Genomic DNA, 24,763 nt, shown 5'->3' with positions numbered 1-24,763 from the left:
GGTCTGTCCTTGTTGAGGCTGTTCTTGTCCTGCAGTAGTCAGGCAGCTGGACTGGATGATCACTGTAGATCCCTTTCAATTGAACTGTTCCATTCTGTGGATGTGCATGATACTTTGTTGTGATGAGGATGGTGGATTACTCAGATTGCTTATTACTTTTGTGCTGCAACCTCGTTTTTGGGGCTTTTGTACTGAGCAGAGGTCGGACCATCACACTCTAGTTGTGAGCTGCAAATACTGCAGCACCATCCATGAAATAAGAGGCCAGAAGAATTTAGCAGATCCTTAATCTCTTCACAGTGGGCTGTCTGCACCTTTTACTCTGCAAGGTGGCAGCAGGGATGCTCTATCTCAAGCCATGAGGATCCTGCAGAAGGGTGGTGGGCACATGTGGCTCTCACCAGCTCTTAATAACAGAATAACAGTGCTATCTTGCCCAGATACAAATTTAAGGGCTGAGGCACCCCCTGCACAGGGCAGTGGTTTGATAAGGAGGGGTTGTTTGGGTTACATGGCTTGGGGAAAAGGTGTGAGGGTTATGAGGGTGATGCCTGTTGTCATGGGTGGTGAAGGTGAACAGCAGAACAGGTGAGAGTGCATGCAGAGAAACTCTCTCTTAAATACCCTCTTCCCTTCATCCTCACTCCTCCTCCTCTCTGTCACTACCTGGGGAGTGCCCCTGGGGGGATCTGTCCCTCTTTTGCAGGGTCCCTGCAGTGTCATTGCAGAGGGCAGCTGATAACACTGTTATCTGTAGCTGGGTGATGCAGATGGGGGCTGATGATAGTGTTATCTACCCAGGGCTGATAACCCTGAAGTCTCCATGCTATGGGAGTGTGTGGACTGGGTCTGTGGGGCTCAGAGGTTTGGGAGGGTGTAAGTGATGAATATAACCAGTATCTCAAAATCAGAGATCAAAGATTTGGGCTTCCTTTTGTTGTGACTGATCTGCGCATTGGTGTAGCGTGGAGCTGTGGAGCAAGGCTTGTTTGATGAAGATTCCTTCAATTAAGACACCAGGCTGGGCCAAGCTTCTGGAAAACTTTCCTTGCTGATGGAAAGTGTTCATACTGCAGCCTCAATGCCTTCTGTTTGCCTTCCAGCACAAAACTACTTCCAGCACTGGTCCCTCTACTGGAATCCTGCTGCTGGTTTCCTCTTGGGGAGTGGCTTTTGGGAAACCTTGGCACCTAGTGGTTAATAAACCACTGGTTTGTTGTTCCTTGCTCTTAGTCCCTCAGTGCTGGTGCTAACAGAATAGCAAGAGTCATTAGAGAAATATGCAAGATATTCCAATTATTTCTCTTTGGATGGTGCTGGTAGCAAGTAAAACAGATAAACAGACTGCTGAGCTGTACTCAGCTTATTGCATCATTGATTTTACTGAAAGGGTCAAGGTCCAGCTCTGGATGTTGTTGCAGGATGCATTTGGGCTGCTCCTGATCTGTGCTGTGCCTGAGGGAAAATGTTTGGGAAAGGCATCGTTTTAGTGCTTTCTCTGTGTGTTCCTTCTGGATGGTGACTGTGGTTGAAGTGTCTTGGTAGAATTCGTGATGGGAGAAGTCCTGTCACATTAATTTCTTGGCTTGGCACTGGAAAACTCTGCACTTGGCTCCTGTTAAGCCCCAGGAGCTGCTCCTCCTGTGGCAGTGGCAGCCAAAAGAAGCCCTGCTGACATCTGCTGCAGCCTGCTGGGTGTTGGGGCTGGGAGGGGACCAGCAGGGCTCCCTGCGTGTGGAACCACTCATCAGAGTGATGCTCCATCCCACTCCTGCCCTCAGTTTTCTGCTGGGATGGCTCCTGGTGGCTTTGCTGGCTGGCTGGATCTGCTTCACTGGTGGCCTAGGCTGAGGTCTGCCTGCTCCTTTTGTGACATGGCTCAAATGGAGGATTTGAGGAACCATGCCCGTTCCTGCCTATTTTTGTTTGGATTGGGGGTGTTTACTGAGACTCTCCACAGTGCTCTTCCTGAGAAGCTGAAATGTTAAAAGATGTGCACAAAGCACCTGGCTGATGACACAAGAAAAAGAGAAAATGTTTGTTTAATCATTCCAATATTTCAGCAACTTCACCTCCAGCATTACAGGTGTGAATAGAATCTGGTGTGAGCCTGGCCGGCTGTAAGGGCTGAGGATGTGTTTTCACGATTGGCTTTTGGACTCAGCACAAAAGGTGCTGAAGGTTGTAACTGTCTTCATCTCTGGATGGGAACGAGCTAGTTCTAGTCTTAGTCTATGTCCAGGAAATCCTGTGCTGGAGAACTTCCCTTTCAGGACCCCAGTGGGGCTGTCCCAGGGAGGTGCAGTGGCACATTGAGCTTGGGTGAGATGGAGCAAGTCTTCCTGTACCTGGGTCATCATCACTTGGGAAGTTCATTTGCCTTTCATGCCAGAGAGGTGCAGTTTGGTGTCTCAGCCCTGTGGGAGCGCCCCAGGCAGCAGAGGCTGTGTGGTTGCTGTGGGAGTCACCAGGAGGTGATGGAAGTGGGAAATGCTTGTGGAAGAACGTGGGATGTTTTGAACAGGATCTCCACTTGGTGCATGCACCTCCCTGACCTGTCTTGGGCTGCATTTCCAAACCCTTGGACAGGTTGAAGGGCTCTAGGCTGCATCACAGGACATCACCACCTTCATGGCCACGTGCAGGAGTGTCACCAGGGGTTTGGAGTGGTGCCCCTGCGGCAGAGTCTCCAACCCAAAGAGGATTCTTGCTAATCCCTGCCTCTATCTGTTGTTTCCCACTCCACTTGCTGCCTGCAGCAGGCATCTCTGATAACACCCCTGGATCAGGACCGTGGGGGATCCTGGCAGCTGGAGGCTGTGCTGAATGCTTTCATGGGACACAATTTGTGGCATCTCCCATAAAACCTCCTGCAGGGTGCCTCGCTGCAGAGCTCTATTTTGGGGCTGTCTCTGACGTAATCTGTCAAGACACGGGGCTGCTCTTTGACTTACTGCTGCAAGTCTGACTGGGGATGGATGACCAGTTGCTTACCTAGCATTACCAAAGCAACGAGTTGTTGCTTTCCATGACTCATGAAAATGCACTGTAGGCTCTCTTAAGAATGGCTGAGATCATTTTTTGGCTGGCTTTGGGCATCTGGTTTCCTTAGCAAATAGCAGTGGGGGTGGAGGGAGGGGGATTTCCAAACTCGTTTCTTTGTATGTGTGATCTGGTTTTCAGAGCTCAGAAAGTACTTAATTAAAAAAAAAAAAAAAAAAAAAATAAAAAAGGACGTGTAACTTCCATGTCTGTTTAGTTTTTGTAGCATGTTTCGTTTAGTCGTGGTTTGGTGTAAAAAAAAAAAGGGGAAAGATGCTAATAATATTACAGAGCCATATACTGTGTTTCTCCTCTTAAGTAAGCAAAGATAGAAACATTATGAGTGGTTTTTTCCTTTTAGAGCAATTCTTTCTAGGGAAGGAGGAGGAGGTACAGAGGAAATTCTGCAACAAAACTAAGTTGTTTTTTTTTTTTTGGCCATGTTTGCTCAGGTAGGTGACTTTGATGATGAAGCAGAGCAGAGTCTTAGGAAGAGGTGTTTTAGTGTTTGGTTAATCTGATTATTATATTAAAAATATTTATTCATTTATTTGCAGATCCTGAATTCACTTTGCTTTTTTTTTTTTCCTGTGCAGTCCAAAGGCAGCAGCACAGACATTCTTGAGAACCAAGTGCAGCCAGATAAGCCTTAACCAGAAGAGAATCAGTGACAGCTTCAGAGGGCAGGGGGTCCCCAGGTGTTCTGACACCTCTGCAGCCAGACTGCAGCATCCTCTGTGGTACCCTGCCCAAGTCCAGCCACCATCTGCAGTCACCTGAGAGCAGACAGAGAGAAGGGAGGGGAAATTCTGGGCAGGCAGAAGGCAATTGTGTGGGTAGGGAGACCTGTGGTGCAGTGGCTTTGGTGTGCCCATCTCTGCAGGGCTGGGACAGCGAGGGTTTGGTGTGTTCCACACTGTGCAGCCACGGTGGCCGAGTTCAGGAGTTTGATAGCTGTGAACCTGCCTCTGCTGCTGGGCATGGTGTGTGCTGGTGCCTGGCTGGGCTTCATTCTGCAGCCAGAAGTGTGTCCTGCTGTGCTGAGGGCAGGTCTGTGCTGGGAGCAGCAGGAGCACAGCAGCTCAGTGGCCAGGGCTGAGTGGGAACAGTGTCACTGAACAGGTTTGTGCTCACTTCCCTGTCATCTCAGAGATGAGATAATGCAGACACCCAGAGGCTTTGCCAGCCAGCAGAGAGGTTTCCTTCTCTGCCCCTGTGTGTGCTGGAGAGCAGGAGGAGATGACTTGCTGCTGTCTGTGTGAAAAGCTGATGAAAAGCAAACCCTTGGAGCTCGAGGAATGGCATGGTTGAGCTCCAGGGAGGGTGATGGATGCCAGCCCCAGGGCTTGGTGCTGCTGCCTGCACCAGCTCCCTGTGCCAGCAGCTGCTGTGAGCACCACCACTGCTGGGCTCTTTGTGTTCTCCTCCACCTCTGAATCTCTCTGCAACTTTTCTGGTTAGTTTGGACAGAACGTGTTGCACTGCACCACATTCCATAATTTCCTTATTATTTCTACATAAGGAAAAGAGTTCCAGCCTCACCTTAGGACTTTTAAGGGAAAAACACTGGAAGTTTCTGAGCTTTCCTGGCAATAATTGGCTCAATGCCAGGACAAAAACACTGATAGGTCTCTTTAGCTGTTTCTCAGAAATGTAGTTATTTTCTGTTGGACTGTTTACCAAAAAAATCCACGTAAATGGTTCAGTATTTAAGGAAGAGTATGAGATTTCTCAGAACATTTTCAGGGTGTTGTAGCAGGTGTGTGGGACTTGTCCCTACACTGTGTGTGGCTTTGTTCTTTTATTCTGTATTATTTTCTTCTTTAATTAAAACTGTTTTGCTTTTTCAAGACACATTTGATCATGCCATCTTGCAAATCATTTTAAGCCATTTCTGTGAGGTGCTGGACACCCTCAGAGTGTCTTGAATCCTCATGGAGCTAAAAACACCTGGCTCGGTGAGAATTCCAATGAGAATGGGTGAAGACCTCTGATTTAACCAGAAGTGTGGTCTTTACCCTCTTTTTCTATGGATATTATGTATTCAATGCATAGCCTAGCACGCCACACAGATTATCACACAGATCCAAGTCTTTTAGGTCTTAATTGTTTTGTTCCATGCAAAAATAGGAAATAAATGTGCCCTGAGGTCTTCTGCTCTTTGTGGTGCTTTGAGAGTATTTGAACACGTGGCCAAAGTTTATTTTTCTGAAGTGTTGGGCAGCTGTAGCCCAGGTGTCTGGAGTGCCATGGTGACACTGCCCCAGGCTCAGGAACAGCACAGGATGAACTCTGAGATCCAACAGAGGCTTTTTCAGCAGGTCAGGTCTTTATTTACAGACTAATTTTTACCATATGGTAAGTTGCTGCTGGGCAAGATCCACCAGTAGCTGTGAATTTGGTGTGGTTTTGGTGAGCCAGCAGATGAGCTGGCATAGCTGAATTCCATGGCTTTACCCAGCTTGATGCTGCATAAAAGAAATGGAAACAAAATTTGAAAAGACATTCTGCTGTATTTTTATTTTATTTTTTTTTTAACTGCTGTGCCTTGGTATTGTCCCCCAGTGCCTAATGTTCTTTTGACTAGGAAAGCCAGGATCAGGGTACCCCAAAGGGGCTGCTTAGTTTCTAGGCAGGTGTTGCTATGAAAGCTGTATTTTTCCATCTGTAACTTACAGATGGGGATGTTGAAGGAACCCATCTCTCCCCAAAATTAAGTCATTCCCTGTCCAGTCTAAGGTTTCCAGTGCATAGTATTGGTAAAATGGCATCCTGGATCACATTATTTCCTCCAAAAAAATACAGATTTATTTCTTTAAAAGTAGATGTTTCTATTCCTTCTTGTTTGAGCATTTCAGACGTTGCTTATGCTTCTTCAGCTTTTGACATCTGCAAATACTTCTTTTTGACCAAAAAAAAAAAGGGGGAAGTGTGGATTCTGATGTAATCATGTGACTTCAGGAGCAAGGTTCTTATGAAAAGCAGGGAATCTTGTGAGAATTTGCAATGTTCAGGGTTATCCTGTTGTTCAGCAGAAAATGAAGCAAAACTCCCCAAAATGCTGCCCCATCCCTTGGTGTCCATCTTGTTGCAAGAGATATTTAGGCTGTGTGGCTTTTGGTGGGGTCTTTTTATGATGTTGGGTGTTTTTTATGATTTATATGGTGAAATATTTTTCTCCTTGCATGGTGCAATTTGCAGATCTGTGGCCTTGAGGCTCTCGGGTGCTCTCTGGGTTATGTCTGAGGATGGTCTCTTGTGGAAGCCTTGCACTCTTTAAGCATTTTAAAACCAAGAGAGAGCTTTGCTGCTGTTGTGACATGAATCAATAGCAATGGAAATTGCCATGTAAACCTAAACACCTTAGCTGCACTGCAGCCTCCTCTCCCCAAACCCTTTGGTTCCTTGCGTTTCCCTTTCTGAGGTGGTTGGGGTTTTTTGAGCTTTTTTCTGATAGTCTGTCATGGAAGGCTTGACCTGGATGTTTGCTGTCTGTGCTCTTGTCAAGCTGCCTTCTGCAAAAGTAAATGAAGTGCCTTTCCATCTTGGACAGGAGCATCCTTGAGAGCTCAGAGAAGCATAAGTACTCTGATGATACAAAAATGATGTTCCTGTGCTGCTCTCGTGGCTGTGGGACAGGAATTAGGGGACTTGCTTGGGTGCCTCATAGCTCACTGAAGCTGAAAACCAGGCTAATGGAAGTCCTCTGTTGCTTAACTTTCCTTGGGTAAGCCTTGTTAGCTGTGTCTGGAGGTATTCAAAACCTGCCTGGACCTGATCCTGAGCAACCTGCTCTGGGTGAGCCTCCTTCAGCAGTGGGGTTGGACTGGGAGATCTCCAGAGATCTGAGGCCCTCCAGGTCTTCAGAGCTGTTCTGTGATTCTGTGAACATCTGGAGGACAAAATGTCTTCAGAGGGCAACTCTCCCACCACGAGCAGGCGAGCAAAGCCAGCGTGTTCCCCTGCGACGTGGGAGGTATTTATCCTGTGACTAAGCAGAAAAGCGAAGAGATGGAAAAGGTCCTGTTAGATCATCTCGTCCACCTCCCTGCTGGCGAGCAGCTTTTTCTCCCTGGGCTGTATTTATTAACAGGCTGCTGGGCAGACAGGAATGGGCACAGCCTGTTGCAGGTGAGGGACTCTGCATGCACCTGACTCAACCTGCACAAGTTCCTTGAAGCAACTGGGCTTTGTAGTAAAAGGACCAAAAGCTCTCGACTTGACATTCTTGGCGTGTTTGGAGCCTTCCCCTTAACTTGCTGTCAGTTTGTGCAGGCAGGAGCTTGTCTTTTTATAGCATTCTAGGAAGAAGCTAATTTTACTTTATATTTATGATGGAGTAGGTGGCTTGAAAACTAATAATAATAATGGTGGGGGGGAAAAAATAGCAGCCTTTATGGAAAGGAGAGGTCAGCCAGCTGGCCCTCTGCACAGCTGGCCTGGGCTCTGCTGGCCCTGGTCTGTGGCAGCGGTGTGCAAAGGCTCCCAGAGGAGATGTCAGAGAGGTGCAGGTGGAAATGTTATTGCCATGACAGAGCACTGCTGGAGTCTCAGGCCAGAGCTTGGGGACCATCAGCATTGCTTGGTTTATTCCTGCTTAGTAACCACAGCACATGGAGTGGGGTTTATTTGGCATTCCCTCATTGCAGCTCGGAGCACTCGGGTTGGAATCGCTGAGTGTTGGGGTAAAGGGACAAATTCTGTCCTTAACTAGATGAGGAAGAGCTAGAGCATGTGCTCCCCTAAGGAGTGGGAGCAGGAATTTCCTACCCAGGCATGTGCTGAGCTGCCTTCTCCTACTGAGACTGTGTTGGGTTTTGCACTTAGGGTCACTGTGCTGGCTCCAGAGGGGTCTCCTGATCAACACCAGTGTGAGATCGATATTTAGGATTAAGGATGAGAACTGTTCTGTGGTGCAGGTGAGCAGCCAACCTTCCTCTGCACCAGTGCCATGTTTTTGCTGTTGGCGGCACCTGGCTGGACCCCAGGGGCTGTTCTGCAGGGTTTGGTGATCCAATTCCTGACATCACAGTACATTCTGTGTGGTTTTTGGAAGTGTTACGGGACATCTCTTGGCTGGGCAGTTGCTCTGTTGCATGGGGAGAAGCTCTCCCAGATCCATGGAGGGTGTTCCATGGTACAGGCAGTGTCCCTGGCACCACTGGTCTTTCTCTTGGCTTGTCCTGTGGAAGTGACATTATCACAGATGACGTTTTCCAGGAAAACTTCCAACACTTGTAAAGGTCTCTGACATGGGCTTTGCCTCCCTTCCCTCCACCAGACATCTTCTAGGGAGGAGGGAGCTGGAGCAGGGCACAGTGCACACAGGGAACAAATCTGCCTTATTATTATTTAATTTAGAGAGAACTTGGCCTAAAGATGTAAAAAGGAATCGCAAGCCTTGTCTGGACACCACCTCTCCTCATCAATTAGCAGCATTAAACTCTCAGCAGGGAGGATTAATTAGAAAACTAAATCTTTCTATTATGACAGCCTTCTGGTTTCCATTGAAATGCAGCCGGAGGACTGGGAAGGCTTCTGTATTTTGTTTTGATATGCAGGCATATGTTTCTTTCCATCCTGGAAATTAATTCTGTCTGTCTGTAACAGAGCCGTGGGAATCAATATTGAGCTGAACTGTATTTCTCCAGAGCTTTCTTCTAAAAGGAGTTGACTGCTTCCCCACTGTGCCTAATAAGTGACCTGATTTTAGAGCAGCTGAGCAGCTGATCTGCCAGTTCAGAGGTGTTGTACCGCTGCCTCGATGGTGCAAAGCTGGTTCATGGTCTCTCAAGGGTGATGGGCTTTTCTCTTTTCTGGAAGTCTGCAGGTCAGACTTTCTCTGAGCTGGACAACATGCCCACAGTGACTTTCCATTGCTCCACACCAGGCTGGCCATGGTAGGAGAGGAAATTACTCATCCCACTGCCTCCCCTGCAGACTGCTGTTGGCCTTGGTGAGCTGTCATGCTCTCCGTCTCAAGTTCTGCAATGCCCTGAGCTGGGTTTAGAGGCGAGATATGCCTTTTCCTCAGTGTCATCATCTTTTCTTCCCTCCCCTGGGCTTGGGGAATAGTGAGTGAGTGCAGAGCAGGAAGCTGCTGCCCTGCACTGGGGGAGCACGTCGCTCTTGGCTGATGGCACAGCTTGGGCAACTCTTCTGGAGAAGGAGCTGCCTCGTGTGCACTGCAGCAAGGAACAGGCTGTGCTCAGCCTCTGCAGGGCCACAGCTTTGTGAAAACTGGGTGTGGAAGGGCTGGCAGGAGAGGCAGGGCAGACCTGGGAGGCCCTGAGTGCTCTGAGTTTCGGGTGATGCATGTGCTCTGCAGGCTGTAGGGCTCTGTGAGCACGTCGCTGTGTGCTCAGTCTGGCTCCTGCACTGTTGATTGCTTATTTTTTTACCGGGAAGGCAAGTGCACTTGAGTTCATGTGATACTGCGAGTCCAGAGGGTGAGGAGAACAAAGCCTGTGTGCAGGCTGCCCCACAGGCTTGTTTCATAACCCCATCACCACCACACTGATGGCAAGCACCAGCCACAGTCCTGGGGCTGTGCAGAAACCTGGTCCTTCTGCCCAAAACCACAGCTGGCTTTTTTTTGCTCACCACAAAGCCCTCACTGAGCTCTGCTTTTTCCCACTGGAGAAATCTCCATCTGGAGCTGTGTGGCAGAAGAGGCACGAGCGAGGGAAAGGACCTGTCCAAACCTGTGGAGGCTGTTGAGGTCCTGGTCTCGCCATGTGCTGGAGAGGTTGTGCTGCTTGCCCACAGAGAAGGAGCAAATCAACCAGGGGACTGCTGAGAGAGCAGAGAGTGGTCAATTAATGCTGAGCCCTGGGCTTCACAGTCGATCAGAAAGTCTGGTTGGGATCAATAAAATCCATCCAGGCTGCGGGGGTGAGGCTGTGGCTTGTTAAAGAGGAAGCTGTGCTGGGGGATGGCTGTGAGGGACTATTGATTGCGGCAGGCTGGGGGTAAATGCTGGGTTACAAAGGCTGGTGGCATGGCTCCTGGCATGTCCAGGGGTGTTATCCTCTGTGCTCTCAGGGGCGTGTTGCAAGGGAGAGAAAGTGGGTCAGAGATGAGGTGGGGTGAGTGTGGAAGTTGGTTTCAAAGTCCTGATCCTGCCACCGCGTCATGGGAAGGCTATGGGATGGGTCTCCCTCCTTCCCAGTCCTGACCTTGGTCACTTAGTGTTAAAATCCCTGCTGGAGGATGTTGGATCAGCCATAAATAAGGTTGGTTATGTATCTGATACTCTTAGATGTTGAAGCCACAGGGACAGGGTTGGTTTCTGCCTGCCATTATCCTGGTGGAGAGCTGGGCATCCCAGTCCCTGGTGCAGATTCCAGCTCTCAGGCCAGGTTCTCCATGGCACAACGTTGGCTTTGTGGCTCTCTGGTGTAAGGCTTCATTCATGGAGACTCTTTGTTTCTGATACCAGATGATTTTCTGCCAATTGCTTTTCTCTGGAAAGATTTTTTTTTTTTTCTGAGACAAACACTTCTCTGATGGCTTATTACATCTGAAGGTTTTACTATTTATTCCTCCTTTTTTGGTTTCTGCTCATTCTCCTTCCTGTTTTCCCCAGAAACATGGAAGAAAGAGGCCTGAAGCTTCACTTTTCCAGCTACACAGTTTTGCTGTAACTTCCCTCCCACAAAATCTTTGGTCATTTGAGGAGAGAGACAAAAATAAGGCAGTGAAAACCTGCAGGAGGAAGAAATGACAACATTCTTCTGCATTGGTTTTTCTATTATATATAGAAATACCTTCCCTTTGCTGTGTTCACTTAGAGGGGAATGTCCACTGCAATCAGAGGGTTTCTGTAGGTGTAACTGGCAGCAGGGTTTCCCTCTGATTCATAAGTGCACAGAGAACTATCTGAGAACAGGATTTTTGCCCTGTGAAAGGGAAAATGGTGCAGGACAGTGTTGTCCCCTGGCTGCAGATCTTCATCCTCACCCTCACAGGCAGGGCTGTGTGTTTGAATAATCCTGGCTCAGGTTCATCTGGGGAGGAGAATGTTCAGGCTTGCAGGAGATGAGGATCCTTTAGACTTGGTCACCTCAGTGCCTGATTTGAAAACTTGGATTTAGGTGCAGTGGGACTGAGGTGGGCTTTGGGGTGTGATCAGGGTGTCTGCAAATTGGTTCATCTCCACCAGCTCCTGGGGCAGGTGGCCCCTCTGTAAATGTGAGTTCAGTAGAGACACAATTCTATGCAGATCCTGATAGAAATAAAAACCCAAACAGGTGGGGAACATGTGTGTTTTCTGGATACTTGCTTTGCTTGACCTCTCTGTTACATGTAAAATAGATTAACTCTGACCTGATGGGGCTGTGTTGTCTGACCTTTGCTGATAGACTAGTCCTTTCTTATCCTTTTGATTTGCTTCTTTGTTTTATTGCTCCAGAAGTTTGAGATCTGTATGGAAAATCAAAGCTATTTGATATGCCAGTATACATTACTGATTACTGCACTGACTTTAGTAAAAGGAATATTACTGCAAAGCAGGAAAAGGGTCTGAGGAAAATACCAGTACCTAAAGAAGCTACAAGAGAACTCAAGGGGGACTTCTTACATGGACATGGAGTAATAGGATAAGGAGGAATGGCCTTTAACTGAAGGAGGAGAGATTTAGATGGGATATTAGGAAGAAATTCTTTCCTGTGAGGGTGGAGAGGCCCTGGCACAGGTTCCCAGAGAAGCTGTGACTGCTCCATCCCTGGAAGTGTCCAAGGCCAGGTTGGACAGGACTTGGAGCAACCTGGGATAGTGGAAGATGTCCCTGCCTATGGCAGGGAGATGGATCTAAAAGATCTTTAAGATCCTTTCCTACTCAAACCACTCTGTGATAACTTACTGGAGCATGCTGTCTGGAACATTTCATTTATAAAGTAATTTCTGAGAAGAGGATTTGTTTTAAGATCTCAATGTGGCTTCTTTAAAAGGCTGTCATGGGTGTTAACAGCAGGACTCAGGCAGGTTCTAAACCTCTTATTCTCAGTACATGTTGTGCTAGAACAAACAGGATGGCTCAGGAGGTTTTTCTGCCCTGGCTGGGTCACTCACTGAAGGAATCCTCCACTGAGATAATGGCTTTTGAGCACAGATCTCTTCTCCCAGCAACAGGTGTTAGGAGAAAGATTCTTAAGCAGTTTTGGGGTGTCATGTCCAAAACTGGGGAGAAGAAGCCTCAGCTGATGGGTACTGATGGAGAATTGCTTGTTGGGTTTTGTGGGCTGTAGTTCCCAGGGCATGGGCTGGCTCCTTCCATGAGCTGTGCTGGTTTCTGTGTGTCACTTCCAGCTTAGCAGCCAGATCAGGGAGGTTTTATTCTCCTCATCTTGGCATGTGAACTTTGTCCCTTGATCTCTCAGGGGAGATACACCTGCAAACTTGACCTGGTTACACACTTGTCTGCAGAAAGTCCATCCCAGCTGCCTGCTCATGAACATGGAATCAGAGAGTCACCTAGGCTGGAAAAGAGCTTTTAACATCTGAGTCCAACCATTAACCCAAACTGCCAAGTCCATGACTAAACCAAGTTTCTAGCTGCTATATCTACAAAGGTTCACAGTCGTAAATTGCTTTTTTTTTTTTTTTTTTTTTTTTTTTTTTTTTTACTTCCCCTGCATGGTATATCCTTTGGATAAGCTGGGTGGGAAATGCCATGAGGACAGGGTCTTATGTGTCTGAAGTGGCACCAAGATTGAGCTGTTCTTTTGTGTGTCCCAGAATATGGATCCAAGTTCCCAGGGCAGCTCTAGGTACAGCAGGTCGAATGTTCTCTAGTGTCTAGAGAAAATTGTAAGGATGAGGTTGGGATGATCGGAGAAAACCTGTAATATTCCAACCCTTTTCCTTTGAATCCCTCTGTGCCAAGCCTGCAGGCTGCCTGAGCTATCAGCACACATGCATTTGTGTTCTCACCATTAAAACAATCTCATTTGCTTTGCTGTTGTTTTTAACACTACCCCAGCGCTGGCCTCTGAAGCTTTTTGAAAATAACATTTACAATAATATTTTTAACAGTTCCGTAGTATACAAAACTCCAGTGCTCTGGCAGGACTCCCGGAAACTTGCTGAAAGTTAATGTGGTCAGCTCTTAAAAAGGAGAGATTTTTTCCGCTTGACTCTTGCTTGTTAAACTCTCTGAGCCCAACATGTTCCCTGCTGCTTGAAAAAACAAGGAAAGTCCCAATTTTAGCAATGCTAGTTTGAGTAGCTTTCCAGCCGAGCCCCATTTCAGGGGCAACTGTGGCTTATTATTATATATATAATTTTTTTTTTTTTTTTGCAGTGGAGTGTCCCTACACTTTCAAACCAAAGTGCTAAGTGGTGCTCAGGCAGGAATAAGTAGGTGCTGCTTTCCTTGGAAGCCTGGGGATGATAAACTGCAGAGGGAGATGCTGTTTGCTTGTGCTGCAGTAGTGGCAAGACATGCTGACTCGAAGTCCATGTTTTGTGGTGGATGCTGAGCCTCTGTGGGGTAAGAACAACCCTTTTTGGGGTAGGTGATACTGTAAATCCCATTTATCAATAGCAGACTGCAGCTCTCAGTGCTGGATTTCACTCTTCCTGCTTTCCTAACCCTCATCCTACAGAATTCCTCACAGTAAATCTCCTGGTAACTTGTCTTCCCTGACTTATATCCAGGAGAAAAAAAATCACACTTCTCCATCCTCTCCTCTCCTGGTTTGCTTTGTGTGACTTAGATCCACAGAGGCAGGAGTCATGGGTGCACAGACATGTCATGGCTGAACTGTTGTCTCCCTTGAGCTCAGTCTTGCTTAATCCCTTCCCAGCCATGAGTATGGGAAGAAAAAGGAAAAACTGGGATTAATTTTCCAAGTGGATTAATGACCTTCCATCCATCTCTCACATAGACACTCACGGAGCTGTAATGAAGTTGAGCCACTCTGTCTGCAAAGTTCAGCTCAGGCAAATCAAAACTGCTTTTCCCCTGTGATGAGAGCGTCTGTACTGGGGTTTCCTGCAGGTCAAGTAACTTCCAGCAGCTCCCTGAGCAGACAGAGTCTTTTGCATGCACAGCACAAACCTGGAATACGCTGCCCCAGCATCTCTGGGGGCCAACACCTTGCTGAGCTCTCTCACTGCTTGGCAGGTGCTTAGCAGGGAGATTTCAGGTAGATTTACAGAGTTCTGTGGGCTGGGGAGTGGTGCACTGGCCCAGTTTCAGCTGCTCACTGGTTTTGGGTCCCAAACTGGCAGCACTGATCAGGGAGCTTAGTGGGAGGAGAAGCTGCTTGGAGCAGCATCTATAGGAAAAGGATTTTCCTTTTTTTTTTTTCCCCCCTCTCTTATTTTTTCCTCCTCCCTGTTTTTTAAGGGACATAATAATAATAGGACAGAATTTGTACTAGAAACAGGAATTTGTCCTTCTGTAACAGGAAGCTGCTGGTATGTATTTTTGGGAAGCCACGGAAATGGCCAGTGTTTGCAGTCCAGTTTGAAGGCTGGCTGCCCTTAGGATTGAAGAGATCTGCTGAAACAGAAAACCCCTTCTTCTCTTGTGTATCCACGGAGATTTCCTGCCCTGTGTGCAGGGGCTGGTTTGCTCAGGAGGGCTGGGCAGTGGGGTCTCAGGGGTTTGCTGTGGCAGAGGTGATGCAGAACAGCACAGGGGAGGGCTCTGCTGATGGCAAGGTCATCTTTTTTTTGTTTTGTTTTGTTTTTTCCAGGGCTTGTTTGCACAATTCCTGTAGGTGCTTGTTGTTGTGCCTAGATATGGTTTGGAAAGGTCAGGAAGGTCTCCAGAAGCACACTAGAAAAATGTATTAAGAGAATACATTTCTGATAGAAGAGTTAACCTGGGCTGTCCCAGGCATTTACAGTTAATTCAGGCTGTGGCCCTCTGTGCAAACCATGCACATAATCCTAATTCCTGGAAGTGTCACAGCAGCTTTGAAAGCAAAAGTGAAGGTTTGGGCCATTTCCTGCTCTTGTTATTAATCACATGGAATTTTTACCCTGCTTTCTTGCTGGTTTTCTGCTCCCTCTTGATTCAGCATTGCATAGACTGCAGTTCCTTCTCAAGGTAGGATTTTTAACCATTCAAGCTGTTTGGTTACTTCCTTGCCTCCTCTTTGGTGTTGAAAGTGGGCAGAGCAGGGTCCCTGGTGGCCCTGGGCTCTCAGGCTGAGTGCTGCAGTCCTGGGAGGCAGCAGCAGAAGGAACACAGGGGCACATGGATGTTTCTGCCTCTGCTGCTCTCTTATCACCTTCCCTTCCTGCTGCTCTCTCTCAAAATAGGATGGATAAATATCCCTCTGCTCACCAGCGCTGAGGCACCAGAGCTGCAGAAAATAGCTTTAATCCATGGCTTGGGACCATTCCTGGTTCTCTTCACATTTGTTGCTGTGTTTGAATCGATTTGACCAAGGCAGGAGGTTTTCAAAGTGCTTTTTCCTCCCATTTCTGACCAATGCCTTATATTTAACACTCCAAGATCCATGTCAGTGTCCTGGAGAGGTGTTTCTCCCTTTCCCTGTGCTGTCACACAGGTTTATGACCAAGAAATCTGAAGGTTTATCAGGCAGCTGAAGTGGAATTTGATGCTGTCTTCTATCACAGCGTCCTTTAAAAGGACACCTTTAGGTGCATTTTGCTTTTGTTCAGTCTAAAATGAGGCTTTTCATTAATGACCAGGACAGGTTCCGGTGGGCTCAGGGCTGCTTGAGTTTCTTGGTGGCCGAAAAAAACCCCCAAAAAACCTTAACAGAGTGCAGGAATTTGGCTGAATGAAGGATGGCAAGTCACTGAGCCCAGTTCTGTGCTGGTGTTTGGGGCAGGTTAAAGGCAGAAACTCTGGGAGTGCTCCTGGGGACATGGCTCCCATGGGGGATGTATGGGGCAGTCACTGCTGCTGGGAGCTGCCTGCACTCAGCTTTTTTCCCATGCAGTCAGAGGAAAGCTGGTCCAGACTTGGGGAACCTTGGCTGCCATTTGGAAGGCCTAAATTTAGGTTTCTGCTTTGATTCAGATCTGCTTTTCCATGTCCTGTTGTCTGTCTGTTCATCAAGTGAGTGTTACCCCACAGGGATGCTGCAGAATGTGAAGTGTTAAAGATGGGGTTGCTTTATGGTTACATTAATCATGTAAAAACACATTAAGAATGCCATGTAATCAAAGTGTTCTGCCCTTAAGGAAGTAGAAGCTGTTTACTCCAAGATTTTAAGGCCATTAAGGTCCCAGGTTTGTGATGTGTTACCTTTGGCGTGTGCAGAGGAGGGCAGACTCCATTCCTGACTAAAGGTTCTCCTCTTTTCTCCTTCCCAGGTGATGGTGGGGAGAGGCTTGGGGAAAAGGGGTCCATAACCCTGTTATATCAAAATTAATCTGTAACCTCTGTGTGTGTTTGTTACAGGGTGGATGCTTGAGAGAGGAGGATAAGGCACAAGAGTCTGGGACTGGTGGAATGGAGGCCTGATGTAGATGGAAAGATGGGTAAGAAACGGATTCCCCTGGAGCAATTAATTTTCTGCAGCCTGTTAATTTTGGTTGGGACTACCAAGCGTGGCAACAGACTGGGAGACATTGCTGGGATGCTCTTTACATTGCTTTTTAATTTATGTTTAGCATTTTAGTGGTGTCAAAATTGGACAAATTTTCTTCTTGTTATGAGTGTGATCTGGTGGGTCACGTTCTAGGTGGATTCTCTTCCCAAGTGTGCCTTGTGTTTCTCTGCAGAGTGTCTTCATTCCCTGCAGATCTTCTCCCAAGGAATTTTCTGTTTCAAACAAAGCTTGAATATATTGCTTTTCTAATTGATGATCTAGATTACTTCCACTTTCTCCCTCTTCTGCTGGAACAGTTGTGTATCAGATGCTCTGTGGTGCTGAGGGGAAACTTTATTAAGTGGGAATTATTTATAATTCTGGAGGTACATAATAATTTTGATATTATCTCCGTAGATAAGCACTTTCTCCTAAAGAAAATTAATTATGTCAGGAAATTGGAACCACTTGGAAGTGCTTAAATGTCTTCCTGACCTGGTGACCCAGGAAAGGAGAAAAGAGTTTGAAGGAGTCCTGGTTGAAGCTGAGCACTTCACTTGCATATTTGCAGCATTTATACAAGTTCACCCAAAACTTTTCAAGGATGGCTGAAATGATGTTTTAAAGAAGAAGGAAAAAAAAAAAAAGTGTGAGAATACCAGTAAATTTAGGGTTTGTTCCTGCAAATGTGTAGAATTGCACAATCACAAAATGGTTTGAGCTGGAAGGGATTTAAAATTTCATCTCATTCCAACCCTCTGGAATGAGACACCTTCCACTTATCCCAGGTTGCTCCAAGCCCAAATGTCCAACCTGGCCTTGGGCACTTCCAGGGATCCAGGGGCAGCCACAGCTTCTCTGGGCACCCTGTGCCAGGGTCTCACCACTTTCACAGGGAGGAATTGCTTCCTAATATCTAATGTAAATCTTCCCTCTGTCAGTTTGAAGCCATCCCCCATTGTCTTGTCACTTTTAGCCTCATAAAAAGCCTTGTAGAAATATGATTCAGAGTTTAGTCGTGGTTTGAGTTTAGAAAATGAAAAGTGTGAAGCCACTGCCACTCCTTTAGTGTTTATTCTCCCTTATGGAGAAAGGAGAAGAGTGGTATTTACCCCATCCTGGCTTTGTGTTGTTTTCACTCTTTTTCTGTTACCTAGAAGAGAAGCTTTGTGGGAAGAGAACTAATTTAAAGTTAGGCTTAAAAAAAAGGGAAGAGAAGAGAAAGTCCAGATCTGCTTTTTCAATATAAAGAATGACAAATTTCAGTTTAAAATCCCTGGTGACTAACCCCAAAATTTTTTAGAAACATTTTCACTTCGAAGGCAGAAGCCACTGCTTTGTCAAGGCAATGTGGGTTATTTTAACCAGGAAAGCTCAGACCTGCCCTGAGCAGGGAGGGAGTTGCTGGCTCCAGTTCTCAGGAGATTGTCAATTTGGTGATTTCTTGTACAGAGTGTGGTTGATAGAACCTGCCCAAGCTGCCTTCAGCCTGCCAGCTGCAAATGTAAAATGAGTGCACCAGGGCAGCATTCATTGTGGCAATTCTGTAGTGAAGAGAAGCACTGCGACTGGGTTTTTGGGAATGGGAGCTGAATCAACAGGAGTCTGGAGCAGGTTTGGAGTTCTGCTTGCGCTTGTGTGTGGGTGGAAGGTGCTGTGCATGTCCTCTCACCGAGGTGTCACTGCTGTGGCTCATCACCAGCAGCAGCCACAGCTGTGTGGGGTTAGATCTGCCAGATGTGTCCAGATGGGGTCACGTTGTGATCCTGAGTCCGAGCTGTGGCTCCAGTGCCAGGGGGAGATGGTTGAGGTGCTGTGTGTCCCCATCAGTGTCACCAAGCGGTTAAAGCACTGCTGCAGCAGCTGTGCTGATGCACAGGAATTCGGGCTAAATTTTGAGGGTTTATTAGTTTCACTTCTCTCCCCATTCCTTTCATATGTGTTTGTTTACTCCGTGCATTGGAGTGAGGGAGCACTTTCAAGGGAAGTGCAGGGAATTTGCAGTCACATCACTGATTTCCTTCTGGAAAAGACCACACAGGAGATGTGTTGGACGAGGTGATCTCTGACAGCCTGTTCCAGGTCTACCTTTTTTTTTTTTTTTTTTTTTTTCTTTTTTTCCAGGATCCTATTTATAGTCTGCTCAGTGTCTGAGAGTTCAGCACAGGACTGTTCACTCCTAGACATGTTCTAGGGAAGTTGCATGACCTTGCATGGAGGCCACGAGACGGGAAGTGGGGACTTGTGGCGTCTCAGTGTCATGCAGTGCTTGGACCAGCCCTGAGCAGCCCTGGTACCCTGAGGCTGCTGCAGAATCTCTGCATGTGCCAGCCTAAATCCTTAGCACTGAGTCTTTTTATTCATCTTGCAGTCCATTTCCATCTGCAGCCTCTCCTCAAGAGTCTAAGACTCTCTGTAACTTGATCACTCAAGTGCTTATGACACTTTTAAAGGTATCTTTATCTTCAGTGCAACACAGTGGAGAAACCCTGCCCAATAAGTAGCGAAAATTGCTGTGTTTAAACGTGGCATTGTAGTAAAAGTAATATTAAAAACTTGCAGAAGTTGGTACACAAAGCACCAGCTTGTTTGTTGCTGAACTTTATTTTTTTTTGTTTGTTTTAAAAATGATTTAAATATCCTCAACTGTGGTTATGAAATGCTGCATGTATGTTTCTGATGATGAAAACTCCAGGAAGGCAGATCTATTCTGCTCTGTGTTACATCCATACAACTCAAAGCCTTAGCTCTTTAGCACTTTGCTGGAGTGAGTGTGACTTTTGCTTCAGCAGAAAGGTCATCTGAGGTGTGGGAGATGGGAGAGTGATATTGTTGATAGTATTGACTCGACAGAGTGTGTGTGAGTGCAGGCTGGGCTGGCAGAAGGCACAGCAGCTTGCTGAAGGCTTGTTTGAACAGCCATGGCATGGACATCCAGCCCAGCTCCTTGGGTTTTTGGGGGCTGCTGAAACAGAGAAAACTGCCAGAGCTGATGGGGGCAGAGCAGATCCTATGCCATGGATGTCTCAGCCCTCCCATGCTGTGTTTTCCTTTTTCCTCAGTAGGCAATGCTTTCACTTTTCATTTCCTTATTGCTCTTAACCTTCTCTTTGTATGCTGAGAGCTATTAGGGAAAAATTAATTCATGTTGAATTGCAGCACTTTATATTATAATAGGACACATCAGGCTTTCTATGAGCTCAGGTTTTATTGTTTTTGAGAGGTGTTAAAAGTGCCCATGGTCTCCTCCCTTTCCTGGCACTGTGACTGTGGTACCCAGGGCTCAAATTTAGGGTGCTCTGGGTACCTGGGGAATGTGGAATTGGACTTGGATCACATCTGGGATGTTGCAGCAACAGGTTGGGAGTTCATGGGCTCTGGGCTGAGGCTGTGAGCACTGGAAGTCAGAATGAGTTCTTTATGATCCCTCAAATAACCTTCAAAGGTATCAGAGTCAGTCAGGGGAAATAACTTGCCAGTTAAATTTCTTTGCTGGGTAAACATTTTTCTCCTTTCAAGTGTGCTCAAGAGAGAGAGGTACAGGTTGTGGGGAGAGGTAATATCTTTTATTAGACCAAATGATAGAGGTGGAAAAAACCAGGCTGCCTTTTAGGCACAAAAGCCCTTTTTCAGAAGGAGCAAATCTTAAGCTTAGCAGGCAAACTGCTGGGGTGAATAATTGGCCCAAGTTTAATTCAATTATGTTAATCCATTAGAGGAAAATTAGTGTTTGTGGAGCGAATGGTAGAGATAGCAAAAAAGTTGTGAAAGTTTCTTGTGGGATGAGAAACTTGGTACCTTTGAAGTGGTGAGGAGCAACAGAGCTACAGGCATGCAAAAATTTTCTTAAATGTGGTTGGTTTTGCCTTTTAAGAGTCTAACCCCCGCTTGCAGCTCTCCTGGACTAGCTTTAACTCACAAAAGCAGATGAGAAACAAGGGTTTTGCCATGAGCAGTGGTAGGTTTATGGTTGGGCTCAAAGGTCCTGTCTCCTGTTCAGCATCCCAGCCACTGCCTGGTGTGAGGGGGCAGCGGATGTTTCCCCAAACTCTGCTCTCCTCAGCAAATCTTCCCCCCACCAAATGCCACCCAATTTCAACCCAGACATTTGCCCCATTAGCCAGGAAGTGGTGAGAGCTGTGAGGTGGCTGCCCCTCCACAGGCTGAGCTGCTGCTGGTGGGGAGCTGAGAGAAGGAAGGAGAACAACTGTCACGATGTCACATGGGGTGTACCTGGGGCAAAATTGGCTTCTTAGCTGGGCTTTGCCACCCTCCAGGTGTGTGTGGATACACAGGGGAGCTGTGGTGCTCAGGGATGGGGCTGTGGAGGAGAGCAGTGTGTGCAGAGCCCAGGAAAGCTCTGCCAGTGGCTCGGGTCCCGTGGAATTTTACTGCGCACGGCGCTGTCAGGGATGGCTATTTTGGGAGTGGAGGCTTGTGGTGAACCACAGACTTAACCTTGCTTTCCCTCCCCACTGAGCTAAACCAAACACCTTTTGGATCCCAAGTCCTTTTCCATTGCAGAAGTCCCTGGTAAGCCTCTGGGCTGAGGGAACGTGGTGCCATGGAGGGCGTTGTGCCACGGCGCTTCGCAGCTCGTCAGGAGAAATTTCTTGTATGATTTGTGGCCTAACCACGGAAAACTTTTACATGTGATGAAATTTGCTATCCCAAAGGCTTTGGTTTTGGTGTTTGCGAGGTACTGAGCACTCAGGGTTTCGAGGGCATCACTCTCACCTCTCCTAAACTGAGGTGCAGTCCCAGTAGCTTTGCCTTTGCTTTTGGTTCTTCCTGGGGAAATTCAGAGGGCAGTTCAAGTTCTTCATGATCTCACCCTGGCTCTTAAATGGGTTCTGCCACAATACATGAATTTATGTGCCAGGTTAGTCTCTTTTGCTGTTTTCTCGATGCTCTCATTGATTGGAGTCTTGGCATGTCCATACTACATTGGGGATGTTTGATTCTTTGTGTGTGGGACTATTTTGGGGACTGGTTGGGTCCTTTCATTGGTGATTTGATTTAGTTATATATATGATACACATTTATCATTTTAAAAATAACTGGGTTAGCTTTTTAAAAACAGATTCTTGCCTTCCCCTCCAAACCCATTCCTGAGCTCTGATTTCTCTACTCTTCTGCAGGGGGATGTAAAAGGAAGGGTTGTTTTTGATCTAGTCTCCAGTTCAGCTGTGCAATTTTTCCAATAGCTGTCTGGATCACCTGAAGGATAGCAAGGGGTAGAGGGGGACTAGGAGGCAGGAACTCTGCTTTACCCCCAAGAAAAGGGGTGTGTGGGATAGTGTAACTGTGCCATAAACCAACAGATGTTCTGTTGGGCACTTGGTGTGATGGACAGCTGTAGCTGTCAAAAGTCTCTGATGGGTTTGGTTCTGTTTCTTTTCACAAAGCAGTTACTGATTGTGCTATAGAAGTGAAATTAAAAATCCAAACCAATGTCATTTATGGAGAGCAAGAGTTGAGCATCGATCTGTCAGGTGGAGGACTAATAATCTCCTGATGCACCCTTTAGCATCTTAATTCTCTGAAAAGAAGAATTGTGCTTTACAAGAGTCCCCAACACATCGCAGCACTGGTTTTCTCCGTGAGTTTGTGTGTCCTGAGCTCAAGACATCAGTGAGCAAACTCCTGCCAAGAAGTCCAGCATGTTAGGAGGGTCTTTCCTCACTTCCTCCTGTATAATTGCTCTGCTGGACCTGCTGGGCTGTGCCCTGCCCTTGAGTCCTGCACAGGGGTGACCTTGGCATCCCTTGGGTGGGGTTGCAGGAGGGAGAAGGGCAGCAGGATCCAGCTGCTGCTGAGCCTTTGCTGACTTGCAAAGGGAACGTGCTCCACTGGTGTGTCTGCTGCACAGCAATCTGCTCTGGAGGAGGGAAATTGGATAATTTTTCTCTTTATCAGACTCTGGACACGGCTCCAAGACAGTGGGGAAACGCTTTGTGCGTGTGGGTTGTGTTTATGGGGAGCGTTGTCTGGATCTCACTGGGTGGGTGCAGGCAGATCATTCACAGACAGCCCTTCCAAAGGGGGTGAATTGCTCAACAGTATTTGTAGCTGCCTGTCAGGGTGTCTGGGTCCCTTCTTTGCTTGCTTGGGGGCTTTGGTCACAGTCCAAGTCAGGCTCCCCAACCTCTGGCTCACTGGGCTCCTTCCTTGTACTGACAGGGACAGTCAGTGATGGTTTTTTACTAATTGATCCCTGCTGTTAAGAATCAGAATCACTGAGTTTAGAAAAGACCCTTAAGATCATCAAGTCTGTGCTGGTTTGGTACCTTAGCCCCTGGTGTCTGGGTGCTGGTGGCTGTATCTGCCTGTTCATGGTGTGTGCAGGGACTGAAGAAACCCCAGCTCAGGGTTTTTCTTTGTCTCCAAGCTTGATCTTCCTCTGGATTTTGGAGAAAAGGCAGTGTTTATCTTCACAGGTAAGTTCTTTGGCACGTGCCCTCACATGGGTGAGGGTTGTCTGTTCCCTGGACCAGGAAAGACCTGGCCTGGTGTGACACTGACCTTCTGGGAGGGCAGAGGGCAACCCAGGAGGGCTGCTGGTCTGATAGATGTGGACTTCACTGCAACACCTGGGCCAAGTTTGCTGTTACCCCCTGCTCACACAGCAAACAGACATGAAAAGGTGCTTTGGCCACTGAACATTATGTGCTGCTTTGATCTTTCCACTTGATTTAAAAAAAAGAAAAATAGGCACTGGAAAGAACTAGAGAAGTGAGTGAAGTATCACTCCAGTGGCAGGAGCTGTGTATTTCCATTTACTCAAATGAGGAAGGGTTAAAAGTGTCTGTTAACAGAGGGGTCTCTAAGATACAGGGGGCTCAAGATCTAATGACTAGAATACAAAGCAAGCTGGCTTCTCCAACTGGAATTGAGATATTTGTTGCCAAGAGGGGTTACTGGAGTCAGTGCATGAGCTCTTCCAGCTAAGGCTTCCTGAAGAGGCTGTTTTGTGTAATTCCAGGTCAGACTTGGGATGTGGAGGCTGCTAAGTGAATTGTTGTGCCCTTTGTGTACAGCCAGGAAGGCCAGATCGAGTTAAGTCCTCTCTGAATTTAAGCTCCTTTAATGTGTTTAGCTCTGGCTGCAGACTCGTGTGGTCTTGAGCAAGGCTTTTGTCTGTCTCAGATTTCTGTCTGTCCATCAAATGAGACACAAACCCCAGCCCATCTCCCTCTCCTTCTGGCTGTAGCTGGAATTTCATCAGGACAGGGCTGCCCTTAGCAGGAACTGAGTGAAGCCAGGGAAGTGAGTCCTGTCTCTCAGCTCAGGTTCCCATTGATAAGTGATAAATGTTGTATACCTGTCAATGTAAAAATTGTGTATTTTCAAAAAAACCCAGTGAAAATGAAAGGCTGATGTCTCTCCAGACCAAATTCAGCATTGTCAGAGTCATCATGTGGCTCCATATTTACTTTCTCTGTGTTTTATTACGTTTCAGTATTTTTCTCAATATGTATTCAAGGTCTTGCCCATTGAAAGAGCTTTTACTGAAGGTGACAGTGTTTCTGTGTGGCTCCCCATCCTCTCTTCATCCCCTCTCAGCTTTCACAGAGCTCTTCCCTCTGCCCGGGGACATCCCCAGCGGCTGCATCAGCTTCTGGAGAGGTGGAGGGTGCTGCTGGAGTTTACACAGGCAAATGCACCCTGAGCAGCACAGCTCTGAAAAGCACAGTGGGATCTTCAGTGACCACGAGTGGTCACATCTGTGGTTTTTCTCTGGATCCAAGGGCTTGCAGGGCCCTGCATGCTCCCCCTTTGCTCAGGAATGACTCACAGGACAATATTCTTCCCTCCTGCAACACCCAGGACTTTTCCCCCTACTCTTCACTGATTCTGCCTGGTGTGTGTGTGAGAGGCCCAAATCAGAACTCACCATGTTTTACAGGGCTCTGCTTTATTTCTGCAGCCTTCCTGAGGGCTTCATCCAGCCGCTGCTATTTTTTTTTTCTGCCCCTTTTTTTTTTTTTTTTTTCAGTGTTGATGGAAGCAGCTTCATGGAACTACCATGAGCTGCCTCTTAGCAATGACCTATTAGTGAAGCCAACAATAACAGCAGCGTCTAGACCATCTGAATGCAGCTAAATTATTCCCTTGTCCCTTCTTCATCTGCTTGCTCTCCTGACTCTTGAATTGTTTTGGGTGGTCCGTGTTGACCTTCAGGCTTTGTATTTCTCCTT

At 47.1% G+C, this 24,763-nt stretch overlaps 1 protein-coding gene across 2 annotated transcripts in view; it reads left to right on the top strand.

Annotated features, from left to right (window-relative positions):
* LOC136358095 (mitogen-activated protein kinase kinase kinase 3-like) overlaps positions 1-24,763 on the top strand; it is a 77,534-nt gene that overhangs the window by 5,197 nt on the left and 47,574 nt on the right. For both annotated transcript variants that reach the window (XM_066313952.1, XM_066313944.1), the window contains exon 2: positions 16,433-16,512. In XM_066313952.1, the coding sequence (XP_066170049.1) occupies positions 16,509-16,512 (4 nt within the window). In that variant the 5' untranslated portion in view covers positions 16,433-16,508. The remainder of the gene's footprint in view (positions 1-16,432; positions 16,513-24,763) is intronic.

Source organism: Sylvia atricapilla, chromosome 1 (assembly GCF_009819655.1).
Source record: "Sylvia atricapilla isolate bSylAtr1 chromosome 1, bSylAtr1.pri, whole genome shotgun sequence".
NCBI lineage: Eukaryota > Metazoa > Chordata > Aves > Passeriformes > Sylviidae > Sylvia > Sylvia atricapilla.
Note: the sequence above shows the minus strand (reverse complement) of the source record. Positions and strands in the feature narration are given on the sequence as shown.